Genomic DNA, 16,222 nt, shown 5'->3' with positions numbered 1-16,222 from the left:
CGGTATTCCTCCTATATAGGGCACCCTCAGAGTGACGGTATTCCTCCTATATAGGGCACCCGCAGAATGACGGTATTCCTCCTATATAGGGCACCCACAGAGTGACTGTATTCCTCCTATATAGGGCACCCACAGAATGACGGTATTCCTCCTATATAGGGCACCCGCAGAATGACGGTATTCCTCCTATATAGGGCACCCACAGAATGACGGTATTCCTCCTATATAGGGCACCACAGAATGACGGTATTCCTCCTATATAGGGCACCCACAGAATGACGGTATTCCTCCTATATAGGGCACCCACAGAGTGACGGTATTCCTCCTATATAGGGCACCCACAGAGTGACGGTATTCCTCCTATATAGGGCACCCACAGAGTGACGGTATTCCTCCTATATAGGGCACCCACAGAGTGACGGTATTCCTCCTATATAGGGCACCCACAGAGTGACGGTATTCCTCCTATATAGGGCCCCCACAGGGTGACGGTATTCCTCCTATATAGGGCACCACAGAGTGACGGTATTCCTCCTATATAGGGCACCCACAGAATGACGGTATTCCTCCTATATAGGGCACCCGCAGAGTGACGGTATTCCTCCTATATAGGGCACCCTCAGAGTGACGGTATTCCTCCTATATAGGGCACCCGCAGAATGACGGTATTCCTCCTATATAGGGCACCCACAGAGTGACTGTATTCCTCCTATATAGGGCACCCACAGAATGACGGTATTCCTCCTATATAGGGCACCCGCAGAATGACGGTATTCCTCCTATATAGGGCACCCACAGAATGACGGTATTCCTCCTATATAGGGCACCACAGAATGACGGTATTCCTCCTATATAGGGCACCCACAGAATGACGGTATTCCTCCTATATAGGGCACCCACAGAGTGACGGTATTCCTCCTATATAGGGCACCCACAGAGTGACGGTATTCCTCCTATATAGGGCACCCACAGAGTGACGGTATTCCTCCTATATAGGGCACCCACAGAGTGACGGTATTCCTCCTATATAGGGCACCCGCAGAGTGACGGTATTCCTCCTATATAGGGCACCCACAGAATGACAGTATTCCTCCTATATAGGGCACCCACAGAATGACGGTATTCCTCCTATATAGGGCACCCACAGAGTGACGGTATTCCTCCTATATAGGGCACCCACAGAGTGACGGTATTCCTCCTATATAGGGCACCCACAGAGTGACGGTATTCCTCCTATATAGGGCACCCACAGAATGACTAAATGGCTTATACCACAATTAGTTACAGTAAATCCCTCCAGGGAACCAATTAATTCAACATTTTATTAAGATCTCCTAAAATATTTATAGCATATATGCCTACCCTCCCGGTTTTCGCGGGAGGCTCCCGATTTTTCGGGTAACCCCCCGCACCCCCGGAAGGGTAGGCATTACTCCCGCATTCTGCCCACTTCCTAGTGAAGTGGGCAGAATTAGGAGAATACCCGCGGCAATCGCGGGTCTCCGTGAAGGGGGCGGGGCTTAAGCTGTGATTCTGCATGAATCACAGCATTTGGCCCCGCCCCCTATGTAAATTGTGCCCAATCATGGCAATTTTACCGCGAGGGGGCGGGGCTTAATGACGCGAATCGTCAAGCCCCGCCCCCGTCGGCCACCTGCTGCTTCTCTTACCCGGGCTTCTCCCGGGAAGAGAATATTAAAGGTAGGCAACCCTGATTTATAGCCAGCAAAATATAATGTGAAAAAAGTGTTTACAAAGTGTGGTAGTGAAATAAAATGTCTGTTATCTCTCTCTAGTCCTGTTATCATATGATATTTAGGGGCCTATTCATCAACACTAAAATAACACTTTTAAGGCCATTTTCCTTAATTAACGTTATTTTAGTATTTATGAACACACTTAGCACAGAAGATAACACTGATATCATTATATACTGTGTATATATCGCTGATATCTCCTTGCTAAGTCCCCCTGCGTTAATTTCTACACTCCCCATACATTAGTACATTAGTATGGGTACATTAGTATATTAGTATGGGTACATTAGTATATTAGTATGGGTACATTAGTACATTAGTACATTAGTATGGGTACATTAGTACATTAGTATGAGACATTAGTACATTAGTATGGGTACATTAGTATATTAGTACATTAGTATGAGACATTAGTACATTAGTATGGGTACATTAGTACATTAGTATGAGACATTAGTACATTAGTATGGGTACATTAGTATATTAGTATGGGTACATTAGTATGGGTACATTAGTATATTAGTATGGGTACATTAGTACATTAGTATGGGTACATTAGTATATTAGTATGGGTACATTAGTACATTAGTATGGGTACATTAGTATATTAGTATGGGTACATTAGTACATTAGTATGGGTACATTAGTATATTAGTATGGGTACATTAGTACATTAGTATGGGTACATTAGTATATTAGTATGGGTACATTAGTACATTAGTACATTAGTATGGGTACATTAGTACATTAGTATGAGACATTAGTACATTAGTATGGGTACATTAGTATATTAGTACATTAGTATGAGACATTAGTACATTAGTATGGGTACATTAGTACATTAGTATGAGACATTAGTACATTAGTATGGGTACATTAGTATATTAGTATGGGTACATTAGTACATTAGTATGGGTACATTAGTACATTAGTACATTAGTATGGGTACATTAGTACATTAGTATGGGTACATTAGTACATTAGTATGGGGACATTAGTACATTAGTATGGGTACATTAGTACATTAGTACATTAGTATATTAGTATGGGTACATTAGTACATTAGTATGGGTACATTAGTACATTAGTACATTAGTACATTAGTATGGGTACATTAGTATATGGGTACATTAGTACAATAGTATGGGTACATTAGTACATTAGTACATTAGTATGAGACATTAGTACATTAGTATGGGTACATTAGTATATTAGTACATTAGTATGAGACATTAGTACATTAGTATGGGTACATTAGTACATTAGTATGAGACATTAGTACATTAGTATGGGTACATTAGTATATTAGTATGGGTACATTAGTACATTAGTATGGGTACATTAGTACATTAGTACATTAGTATGGGTACATTAGTACATTAGTATGGGTACATTAGTACATTAGTATGGGGACATTAGTACATTAGTATGGGTACATTAGTACATTAGTACATTAGTATATTAGTATGGGTACATTAGTACATTAGTATGGGTACATTAGTACATTAGTACATTAGTATGGGTACATTAGTATATGGGTACATTAGTACATTAGTATGGGTACATTAGTACATTAGTATGGGTACATTAGTACATTAGTACATTAGTACATTAGTATGAGACATTAGTACATTAGTATGGGTACATTAGTATATTAGTACATTAGTATGAGACATTAGTACATTAGTATGGGTACATTAGTACATTAGTATGAGACATTAGTACATTAGTATGGGTACATTAGTATATTAGTATGGGTACATTAGTACATTAGTATGGGTACATTAGTACATTAGTACATTAGTATGGGTACATTAGTACATTAGTATGGGTACATTAGTACATTAGTATGGGGACATTAGTACATTAGTATGGGTACATTAGTACATTAGTACATTAGTATATTAGTATGGGTACATTAGTACATTAGTATGGGTACATTAGTACATTAGTACATTAGTATGGGTACATTAGTATATGGGTACATTAGTACATTAGTATGGGTACATTAGTACATTAGTACATTAGTATGGGTACATTAGTACATTAGTATATTAGTACATTAGTATATTAGTACATTAGTACATTAGTATATTAGTACATTAGTATGGGTACATTAGTACATTAGTATTAGTACATTAGTACATTAGTATATTAGTACATTAGTATGGGTACATTAGTACATTAGTATGGGTACATTAGTATTAGTATATTAGTACATTAGTACATTAGTATATTAGTACATTAGTACATTAGTATATTAGTACATTAGTATATTAGTACATTAGTATTAGTACATTAGTATATTAGTACATTAGTATATTAGTACATTAGTATTAGTACATTAGTATATTAGTACATTAGTATATTAGTACATTAGTATTAGTACATTAGTATATTAGTACATTAGTATATTAGTACATTAGTATTAGTACATTAGTATATTAGTATTAGTACATTAGTATATTAGTACATTAGTATATTAGTACATTAGTATAGGGATATGGAAATTATGGTATTCATCAAATTCCAAAAATGATGTATTTTCGGAATTTGATTGAGTTACTATTCAGAACTGTGAGGTGGGGAATAGCAGGTGACACTTACCTGTGTCAGCGTGGGCAGGTCCCCCGGAGTCTTCCTCCGGCGCTCTGGTGCGTCCTCCGGCTCCGGTGGCTTTGCTGTCACGTGTTCTCCCAGCAGAACACAATAAAGTTTAGAAAGAAAAACTTTTTTTTTCTAGACTACTGTGGTCAGCTGGGAGAACACGTGACAGCAAAGCCACCGGAGCCGGAGGCGCTGCAGCGGGCAGGTAAGTGCGGGACGGGGGGAGGTGAGCGGTGGGGGGGTTGGGGGGTTACACAAAATTACCGCAGCTGTAGGCAGTGCTGCGCGTGCACTCGTTTTACAGATGTAACAGCGCATGCGCAGCACGGATTCCAGCTGCGGTAAGTTAGTGTAGAGAGGGATAACTATCTATTTCCCGAAAAGCTGTCATCGCAAAAATGACAGGTACCGGAATAGATAGTTATGGGGAGGAGGAATGATGGATTCCTCCAGGAATTAGGTAGAACGCTATGCAAGTTATAACCCTAATTACCTCGAGAGAAAGTTTAGGTATGGTGAATAGGCCCCTATATAATTTATTACACATCCAACACACAGAGCAATAAGGGTGTCTTAGTCGGCTATTAATGTATGAGTCAGCGCTCTTAACCATCTATAAAAGTGATCCCAGGGTCCTCTATGCGGAGGGCGGGATTGTGCCTGGATCCAACTTCCCCCACAAAATCGGAAAATAAATATTACCATATAAATGTATTCCTGTCATTGGCGAAGTGCGTCTGACATACAGTATATTATTGAAGGTATATATAACGGAGGTTAGGAATAGAGCCGACGGCACATAAACTTCTAGTCAGGGATAGAGGGGTTAATAAAGTAAAAAATGTTTGTTTACAGTTATAGGCAGATACGATAGGACGTTGGGTTAGGGGCGGAGTTAGTGAGAGGGTGTAGAGAATCTACTGTGGTAAAATCTGCCTCTTTTGAATTGATCTCCCACCCTCCCTACCCTCTTGTGTCTTGTGTCGGCTTTATTTCATTAGCAGGGAAAGACCGGCAATATTGAAGTGTCCATCTTGCAGCAGTAATAGCGGTGCGCACCCCTTCAATGCACTGATAGGCTGATTTCACCCTATTGGGGTCAGCGGCACCTCTCGACCGAGCAGGATGAATGGTGCATTGGCATGGGTGTTGGGGCCGCATCACTTGCTCTGAAAGGGATAGTTGGCCCTTTGCAAGTTTTTAAGATCACCCTACCCTTGTCTCGGATAGTTGGCCCTCACAAGTTGTAATTTACTTCCGGCCTAAGACAAGCGGACGCGTGTTAGTTGCCGTTCTTTCTCCTGCCACCATGTCTACCTTTGTAACCAAATAAAGCTGACCAATTAATTTAAACGGCATAACTTGGTCTGCTGTGTTTATTTTAGTTAAGTTTAGTTTAAGTTTATGGGTCACATCTATCATCTGACGATAGAAAGTTTAACATTGTGGTAAATGCAGAAAAGGGCAGGACGGAGAAAGGAGATAAATGTCCTGAATATATCACACTGTGACAAACATCGGACCATGAGGAGAATAATGACAATATCATGGCGGGACATTTGTTTTAGCTCTGAGGACCCCGCATTATTGCAGAACTTCCAGGAGACAATAGTATAGAATATAATAACCTAGCACAGATCTACGTGATCTCCAAGATCTCCATCTCATCCAGTCCATGCACTCACCGCTATGTAGGTCTCATAAGATAGGTCTCCTGGCTTTGGGGGATCCAACATGACGTCCATCACCAGCGCCCCAAGGACAGGCGGCTCATTGAAGGATTTCAGGCTGTGTAATATCTCAAAAACCGATGGATCAATATTAACAAACTCCATATAAGCAGAACGTAGCCCGCACCTCAGGGAAGGAAAGAAAGAGATTTATAGTGAATCTGCCACGTACATATCTCTAACCTGCATATGTATACTAATACGTGGACCGTGTTTGGCCACCATACTGGGCCTGAATGAGATGTAGGGTACACGCAACCCAATATAGATGAGTCCAGCGAGATCAGTCTGGGTGGGATCAGAAGGTCTCTTGACCAGACATGATGATCACATGGAGGACAGATTGGTAGAACCTCACTCACACCTTCCAGCTGTCTCATTTCTCCTGTCGCTGATCAATCTCTACCTCACTGTATCTGTCACGCCGACAGCGAGAGGGGATTGGGAATCTCCTACTAAATGTCTCCTGGTCTCTAGGGGCTGATGTGGCACTAAGAGCAACGAGATGTTAATCCTCAGGACCCAGTGGTCACTATAGCGACCATTACTAATCTTCTGGGACTATTATCTATATTACACTCCAAAAATATACTGGTAGGTCATTTGGCTCCCAACAAAATTAACCGTAGTGTATATGTGTGTGAGCATGTGATGGGGAATATAGAGTGAAAGCACTGGGGCAGGGAGTGATGTGACCACTAGTGTGTATGTGTGTGACCATGTGATGGGGAATATAGAGTGTAAGCACTGGGGCAGGGAGTGATGTGACTCCTAGTGTGTATGTGTGTGACCATGTGATGGGGATATAGAGTGTAAGCACTTGGGCAGGGAGTGATGTGACCCCTAGTGTGTATGTGTGTGACCATGTGATGGGGAATATAGAGTGTAAGCACTGGGGCAGGGAGTGATGTGACCCCTAGTGTGTATGTGTGTGTGACCATGTGATGGGGAATACAGAGTGTAAGCACTGGGGCAGGGAATGATGTGACCCCTAGTGTGTATGTGTGTGACCATGTGATGGGGAATATAGAGTGTAAGTTGCACTAGGGCAGGGAGTGATGTGACCCCTAGTGTGTGTGTGTGACCATGTGATGGGGAATATAGAGTGTAAGCACTGGGGCAGGGAGTGATGTGACCCCTAGTGTGTATGTGTGTGACCATGTGATGAGGAATACAGAGTGTAAGCACTGGGGCAGGGAATGATGTGACCCCTAGTGTGTATGTGTGTGACCATGTGATGGGGAATATAGAGTGTAAGTTGCACTAGGGCAGGGAGTGATGTGACCCCTAGTGTGTGTGTGTGACCATGTGATGGGGAATATAGAGTGTAAGCACTGGGGCAGGGAGTGATGTGACCCCTAGTGTGTATGTGTGTGACCATGTGATGGGGAATATAGAGTGTAAGCACTGGGGCAGGGAGTGATGTGACCCCCTAGAGTGTATATGTGTGACCATGTGATGGGGAATACAGAGTGTAAGCACTGGGGCAGGGAATGATGTGACCCCTAGTGTGTATGTGTGTGACCATGTGATGGGGAATATAGAGTGTAAGTTGCACTGGGGCAGGGAGTGATGTGACCCCTAGTGTGTGTGTGTGACCATGTGATGGGGAATATAGAGTGTAAGCACTGGGGCAGGGAGTGATGTGACCCCTAGTGTGTATGTGTGTGACCATGTGATGGGGAATATACAGTGTAAGCTGCACTGGGGCAGGGAGTGATGTGACCCCTAGTGTGTATGTGTGTGACCATGTGATGGGGAATATAGAGTGTAAGCACTGGGGCAGGGAGTGATGTGACCCCCTAGAGTGTATGTGTGTGACCATGTGATGGGGAATACAGAGTGTAAGCACTGGGGCAGGGAATGATGTGACCCCCTAGAGTGTATATGTGTGACCATGTGATGGGGAATATAGAGTGTAAGCACTGGGGCAGGGAGTGATGTGATCCCTAGTGTGTATGTGTGTGAGCATGTGATGGAGAATATAGAGTGTAAGCACTGGGGCAGGGAGTGATGTGATCCCTAGTGTGTATGTGTGTGACCATGTGATGGGGAATATAGAGTGTAAGCACTGGGGCAGGGAGTGTTGTGACCCCTATTGTGTATGTGTGTGACCATGTGATGGGGAAGATAGAGTGTAAGCACTGGGGCAGGGAGTGATGTGACCACTAGTGTGTGTGTGTGTGACCATGTGATGGGGAATATAGAGTGTAAGCACTGGGGCAAGGAGTGATGTGACCCCGAGTGTGTATGTGTGTGACCATGTGATGGGGAATATAGAGTGTAAGCACTGGGGCAGGGAGTGATGTGACCCCTAGTGTGTATGTGTGTGACCATGTGATGGGGAATACAGAGTGTAAGCACTGGGGCAGGGAGTGATGTGACCACTAGTGTGTATGTGTGTGACCATGTGATGGGGAATATAGAGTGTAAGCACTGGGGCAGGGAGTGATGTGACCCCTAGTGTGTATGTGTGTGACCATGTGATGGGGAATATAGAGTGTAAGCTGCACTGGGGCAGGGAGTGATGTGACCCCTAGTGTGTATGTGTGTGACCATGTGATGGGGAATATAGAGTGTAAGCTGCACTGGGGCAGGGAGTGATGTGACCCCTATTGTGTGTGTGTGTGACCATGTGATGGGGAATATAGAGTGTAAGCACTGGGGCAGGGAGTGATGTGACCCCTAGTGTGTATGTGTGTGACCATGTGATGGGGAATATAGAGTGTAAGCTGCACTGGGGCAGGGAGTGATGTGACCCCTAGTGTGTGTGTGACCATGTGATGGGGAATATAGAGTGTAAGCTGCACTGGGGCAGGGAGTGATGTGACCCTTAGTGTGTGTGTGTGTTACCATGTGTTGGGGAATATAGAGTGTAAGCACTGGGGCAGGGAGTAATGTGACCCCTAGAGTGTATGTGTGTGACCATGTGATGGGGAATAAAGAGTGTAAGCTGCACTGGGGCAGGGAGTGATGTGACCCCTAGTGCGTATGTGTGTGACCATGTGATGGGGAATATAGAGTGTAAGCACCGGGACAGGGAGTGATGTGATCCCTAGTGTGTATGTGTGTGACCATGTGATGGGAAATATAGAGTGTAAGCTGCACTGGGGCAGGGAGTGATGTGACCCCTAGTGTGTATGTGTGTGACCATGTGATGGGGAATATAGAGTGTAAGCACTGGGGCAGGGAGTGATGTGACCCCTAGTGTGTATGTGTGTGACCATGTGATGGGGAATATAGAGTGTAAGCTACACTGGGGCAGGGAGTGATGTGACCCCTAGTGTGTATGTGTGTGACCATGTGATGGGGAATATAGAGTGTAAGCTGCACTGGGGCAGGGAGTGATGTGACCCCTAGTGTGTATGTGTGTGACCATGTGATGGGGAATACAGAGTTTAAGCACTGGGGCATGGAGTGATGTGACTCCTAGTGTGTATGTGTGCGACCATGTGATGGGGAATATAGAGTGTAAGCACTGGGGCAGGGAGTGATGTGATCCCTAGTGTGTATGTGTGTGACCATGTGAAGGGGAATATAGAGTGTAAGCACTGGGGCAGGGAGTGATGTGACACCTAGTGTGTATGTGTGTGACGATGTGATGGGGAATATAGAGTGTAAGCACTGGGGCAGGGAGTGATGTGACCCCTAGTGTGTATGTGTGTGACCATGTGATGGGGAATATAGAGTGTAAGCACTGGGGCAGGGAGTGATGTGATCCCTAGAGTGTATGTGTGTGACCATGTGATGGGGAATATAGAGTGTAAGCACTGGGGCAGGGAGTGATGTGACCCCTAGTGTGTCTGTGTGTGACCATATGATGGGGAATATAGAGTGTAAGCACTGAGGCAGGGAGTGATGTGACCCCTAGTGTGTATGTGTGTGACCATGTGATGGGGAATATAGAGTGTAAGCTGCACTGGGGTAGGGAGTGATGTGACCCCTAGTGTGTATGTGTGTGACCATGTGATGGGGAATATAGAGTGTAAGCACTGGGGCAGGGAGTGATGTGATCCCTAGAGTGTATGTGTGTGACCATATGATGGGGAATATAGAGTGTAAGCTGCACTGGGGCAGGGAGTGATGTGACCCCTAGTGTGTATGTGTGTGACCATGTGATGGGGAATATAGAGTGTAAGCTGCACTGGGGCAGGGAGTGATGTGACCCCTAGTGTGTATGTGTGACCATGTGACAGGGAATATAGAGTGTAAGCACTGGGGCAGGGTGATGTGTCCCCTAGTGTGTATGTGTGTGACCATGTGATGGGGAATACAGAGTGTAAGCACTGGGGCAGGGAGTGATGTGACCCCTAGTGTGTATATGTGTGACCATGTGATGGGGAATACAGAGTGTAAGCTCTGGGGCAGGGAGTGATGTGATCCCTAGTGTGTATGTGTGTGACCATGTGATGGGGAATATAGAGTGTAAGCACTGGGGCAGGGAGTGATGTGACTCCTAGTGTGTATGTGTGTGACCATGTGATGGGGAATATAGAGTGTAAGCACTGGGGCAGGGAGTGATGTGACACCTAGTGTGTATGTGTGTGATGATGTGATGGGGTATATAGAGTGTAAGCACTGGGGCAGGGAGTGATGTGACCCCTAGTGTGTATGTGTGTGACCATGTGATGGGGAATATAGAGTGTAAGCACTGGGGCAGGGAGTGATGTGATCCCTAGTGTGTATGTGTGTGACCATGTGATGGGGAATATAGAGTGTAAGCACTGGGGCAGGGAGTGATGTGACCCCTAGTGTGTATGTGTGTGACCATGTGATGGGGAATATAGAGTGTAAGCACTGGGGCAGGGAGTGATGTGATCGCTAGTGTGTATGTGTGTGACCATGTGATGGGGAATATAGAGTGTAAGCACCGGGGCAGGGAGTGATGTGATCCCTAGTGTGTATGTTTGTGACCATGTGATGGGGAATATAGAGTGTAAGCTGCACTGGGGCAGGGAGTGATGTGACCCCTAGTGTGTATGTGTGTGACCATGTGATGGGGAATATAGAGTGTAAGCAGCACTGGGGCAGGGAGTGATGTGACCCCTAGTGTGTGTATGTGTGTGAGCATGTGATGGGGAATATAGAGTGTAAGCACTGGGGCAGGGAGTGATGTGACCCCTAGTGTGTATGTGTGTGACCATGTGATGGGGAATATAGAGTGTAAGTAGCACTGAGGCAGGGAGTGATGTGACCACTAGTGTGTATGTGTGTGACCATGTGATAGGGAAAACAGAGTGTAAGCACTGGGGCAGGGAGTGATGTGATCCCTAGTGTGTATGTGTGTGACCATGTGATGGGGAATATAGAGTGTAAGCACTAGGAAAAGGAGTGATGTGATCCCTAGTGTGTATGTGTGTGACCTTGTGATAGGGAATATAGAGTGTAAGCACTGGGGCAGGGAGTGATGTGACCCCTAGTGTGTATGTGTGTGACCATGTGATGGGGAATACAGAGTGTAAGCACTGGGGCAGGGAGTGATGTGACCCCTAGTGTGTATGTATGTGACCATGTGATGGGGAATTTAGAGTGTAAGCACTGTGGCAGGGAGTGATGTGACCCCTAGTGTGCATGTATGTGACCATGTGATGGGGAATATAGAGTGTAAGCACTGGGGCAGGGAGTGATGTGACCCCTAGTGTGTATGTGTGTGACCATGTGATGGGGAATATAGAGTGTAAGCACTGGGGCAGGGAGTGATGTGACCCCTAGTGTGTATGTGTGTGACCATGTGATGGGGAATATAGAGTGTAAGCACTGGGGCAGGGAGTCATGTGACCCCTAGTGTGTATGTGTGTGACCATGTGATGGGGAATATAGAGTGTAAGCTGTACTGGGGCAGGGAGTGATGTGACCCCTAGTGTGTATGTGTGTGACCATGTGATGGGGAATATAGAGTGTAAGCTGTACTGGGGCAGGGAGTGATGTGACCCCTAGTGTGTGTGTGACCATGTGATGGGGAATATACAGTGTAAGCTGCACTGGGGCAGGGAGTGATGTGACCCCTAGTGTGTATGTGTGTGACCATGTGATGGGGAATATAGAGTGTAAGCACTGGAGCAGGGAGTGATGTGACCCCTAGTGTGTATGTGTGTGACCATGTGATGGGGAATATAGAGTGTAAGCTGCACTGGGGCAGGGAGTGATATGACCCCTAGTGTGTATGTGTGTGACCATGTGATGGGGAATATAGAGTGTAAGCACTGGGGCAGGGAGTGATGTGACCCCTAGTGTGTATTTGTGTGACCATGTGATGGGGAATATACAGTGTAAGCTGCACTGGGGCAGGGAGTGATGTGATCCCTAGTGTGTATGTGTGTGACTATGTGATGGGGAATATAGAGTGTAAGCACTGGGGCAGGGAGTGATGTGACCCCTAGTGTGTATGTGTGTGACCATGTGATGGGGAATATAGAGTGTAAGCTGCACTGGGGCAGGGAGTGATGTGACCCCTAGTGTGTATGTGTGTGACCATGTGATGGGGAATATAGAGTGTAAGCACTGGGGCAGGGAGTGATGTGACCCCCTAGAGTGTATATGTGTGACCATGTGATGGGGAATACAGAGTGTAAGCACTAGGGCAGGGAGTGATGTGACCCCTAGTGTGTATGTGTGTGACCATGTGATGGGGAATATAGAGTGTAAGTTGCACTGGGGCAGGGAGTGATGTGACCCCTAGTGTGTATGTGTGTGACCATGTGATGGGGAATATAGAGTGTAAGCTGCACTGGGGCAGGGAGTGATGTGATCCCTAGTGTGTATGTGTGTGACCATGTGATGGGGAATATAGAGTGTAAGCACTGGGGCAGGGAGTGATGTGACCCCTAGTGTGTATGTGTGTGACCATGTGATGGGGAATATACAGTGTAAGCTGCACTGGGGCAGGGAGTGATGTGACCCCTAGTGTGTATGTGTGTGACCATGTGATGGGGAATATAGAGTGTAAGCACTGGGGCAGGGAGTGATGTGATCCCTAGTGTGTATGTGTGTGACCATGTGATGGGAATATAGAGTGTAAGCTGCACTGGGGAAGGGGGTGATGTGACCCCTAGTGTGTATGTGTGTGACCATGTGATGGGGAATATACAGTGTAAGCTGCACTGGGGCAGGGAGTGATGTGACCCCTAGTGTGTATGTGTGTGACCATGTGATGGGGAATATAGAGTGTAAGCACTGGGGCAGGGAGTGATGTGATCCCTAGTGTGTATGTGTGTGACCATGTGATGGGAATATAGAGTGTAAGCTGCACTGGGGAAGGGGGTGATGTGACCCCTAGTGTGTATGTGTGTGACCATGTGATGGGGAATATAGAGTGTAAGCTGCACTGGGGCAGGGAGTGATGTGACACCTAGTGTGTATGTGTGTGATGATGTGATGGGGTATATAGAGTGTAAGCACTGGGGCAGGGAGTGATGTGACCCCTAGTGTGTATGTGTGTGACCATGTGATGGGGAATATAGAGTGTAAGCACTGGGGCAGGGAGTGATGTGATCCCTAGTGTGTATGTGTGTGACCATGTGATGGGGAATATAGAGTGTAAGCACTGGGGCAGGGAGTGATGTGACCCCTAGTGTGTATGTGTGTGACCATGTGATGGGGAATATAGAGTGTAAGCACTGGGGCAGGGAGTGATGTGATCCCTAGTGTGTATGTGTGTGACCATGTGATGGGGAATATAGAGTGTAAGCACTGGGGCAGGGAGTGTTGTGACCCGTAGTGTGTATGTGTGTGACCATGTGATGGGGAATATAGAGTGTAAGCACTGGGGCAGGGAGTGATGTGACCACTAGTGTGTGTGTGTGTGACCATGTGATGGGGAATATAGAGTGAAAGCACTGGGGCAGGGAGTGATGTGACCCCGAGTGTGTATGTGTGTGACCATGTGATGGGGAATATAGAGTGTAAGCACTGGGGCAGGGAGTGATGTGACCCCTAGTGTGTATGTGTGTGACCATGTGATGGGGAATACAGAGTGTAAGCACTGGGGCAGGGAGTGATGTGACCACTAGTGTGTATGTGTGTGACCATGTGATGGGGAATATAGAGTGTAAGCACTGGGGCAGGGAGTGATGTGACCCCTAGTGTGTATGTGTGTGACCATGTGATGGGGAATATAGAGTGTAAGCTGCACTGGGGCAGGGAGTGATGTGACCCCTAGTGTGTATGTGTGTGACCATGTGATGGGGAATATAGAGTGTAAGCTGCACTGGGGCAGGGAGTGATGTGACCCCTAGTGTGTGTGTGTGTGACCATGTGATGGGGAATATAGAGTGTAAGCACTGGGGCAGGGAGTGATGTGACCCTTAGTGTGTGTGTGTGTTACCATGTGTTGGGGAATATAGAGTGTAAGCACTGGGGCAGGGAGTAATGTGACCCCTAGAGTGTATGTGTGTGACCATGTGATGGGGAATAAAGAGTGTAAGCTGCACTGGGGCAGGGAGTGATGTGACCCCTAGTGCGTATGTGTGTGACCATGTGATGGGGAATATAGAGTGTAAGCACCGGGACAGGGAGTGATGTGATCCCTAGTGTGTATGTGTGTGACCATGTGATGGGGAATATAGAGTGTAAGCTGCACTGGGGCAGGGAGTGATGTGACCCCTAGTGTGTATGTGTGTGACCATGTGATGGGGAATATAGAGTGTAAGCACTGGGGCAGGGAGTGATGTGACCCCTAGTGTGTATGTGTGTGACCATGTGATGGGGAATATAGAGTGTAAGCACTGGGGCAGGGAGTGATGTGACCCCTAGTGTGTATGTGTGTGACCATGTGATGGGGAATATAGAGTGTAAGCTACACTGGGGCAGGGAGTGATGTGACCCCTAGTGTGTATGTGTGACCATGTGATGGGGAATATAGAGTGTAAGCTGCACTGGGGCAGGGAGTGATGTGACCCCTAGTGTGTATGTGTGTGACCATGTGATGGGGAATACAGAGTTTAAGCACTGGGGCAGGGAGTGATGTGACTCCTAGTGTGTATGTGTGCGACCATGTGATGGGGAATATAGAGTGTAAGCACTGGGGCAGGGAGTGATGTGATCCCTAGTGTGTATGTGTGTGACCATGTGAAGGGGAAAATAGAGTGTAAGCACTGGGGCAGGGAGTGATGTGACACCTAGTGTGTATGTGTGTGACGATGTGATGGGGAATATAGAGTGTAAGCACTGGGGCAGGGAGTGATGTGACCCCTAGTGTGTATGTGTGTGACCATGTGATGGGGAATATAGAGTGTAAGCACTGGGGCAGGGAGTGATGTGATCCCTAGAGTGTATGTGTGTGACCATGTGATGGGGAATATAGAGTGTAAGCACTGGGGCAGGGAGTGATGTGACCCCTAGTGTGTCTGTGTGTGACCATATGATGGGGAATATAGAGTGTAAGCACTGAGGCAGGGAGTGATGTGACCCCTAGTGTGTATGTGTGTGACCATGTGATGGGGAATATAGAGTGTAAGCTGCACTGGGGTAGGGAGTGATGTGACCCCTAGTGTGTATGTGTGTGACCATGTGATGGGGAATATAGAGTGTAAGCACTGGGGCAGGGAGTGATGTGATCCCTAGAGTGTATGTGTGTGACCATATGATGGGGAATATAGAGTGTAAGCTGCACTGGGGCAGGGAGTGATGTGACCCCTAGTGTGTATGTGTGTGACCATGTGATGGGGAATATAGAGTGTAAGCTGCACTGGGGCAGGGAGTGATGTGACCCCTAGTGTGTATGTGTGACCATGTGACAGGGAATATAGAGTGTAAGCACTGGGGCAGGGTGATGTGTCCCCTAGTGTGTATGTGTGTGACCATGTGATGGGGAATACAGAGTGTAAGCACTGGGGCAGGGAGTGATGTGACCCCTAGTGTGTATGTGTGTGACCATGTGATGGGGAATATAGAGTGTAAGCACTGGGGCAGGGAGTGATGTGATCCCTAGTGTGTATGTGTGTGACCATGTGATGGGGAATATAGAGTGTAAGCACTGGGGCAGGGAGTGATGTGACTCCTAGTGTGTATGTGTGTGACCATGTGATGGGGAATATAGAGTGTAAGCACTGGGGCAGGGAGTGATGTGACACCTAGTGTGTATGTGTGTGATGATGTGATGGGGTATATAGAGTGTAAGCACTGGGGCAG

At 46.3% G+C, this 16,222-nt stretch overlaps 1 protein-coding gene across 1 annotated transcript in view; it reads right to left on the bottom strand.

Annotated features, from left to right (window-relative positions):
* Positions 1-16,222, bottom strand: part of LOC148442168 (alanine aminotransferase 2-like) — a 252,995-nt gene that overhangs the window by 8,875 nt on the left and 227,898 nt on the right. Inside the window, exon 8 of the mRNA XM_088464132.1 lies at positions 6,050-6,221. Coding sequence (XP_088320258.1) covers positions 6,050-6,221 — 172 coding nt within the window. The remainder of the gene's footprint in view (positions 1-6,049; positions 6,222-16,222) is intronic.

The sequence above is a fragment of the Taudactylus pleione genome, unplaced genomic scaffold, assembly GCF_031769625.1.
Source record: "Taudactylus pleione unplaced genomic scaffold, aTauple2 ptg001597l, whole genome shotgun sequence".
NCBI classification, from domain to species: Eukaryota; Metazoa; Chordata; class Amphibia; order Anura; family Myobatrachidae; genus Taudactylus; species Taudactylus pleione.
Note: the sequence above shows the minus strand (reverse complement) of the source record. Positions and strands in the feature narration are given on the sequence as shown.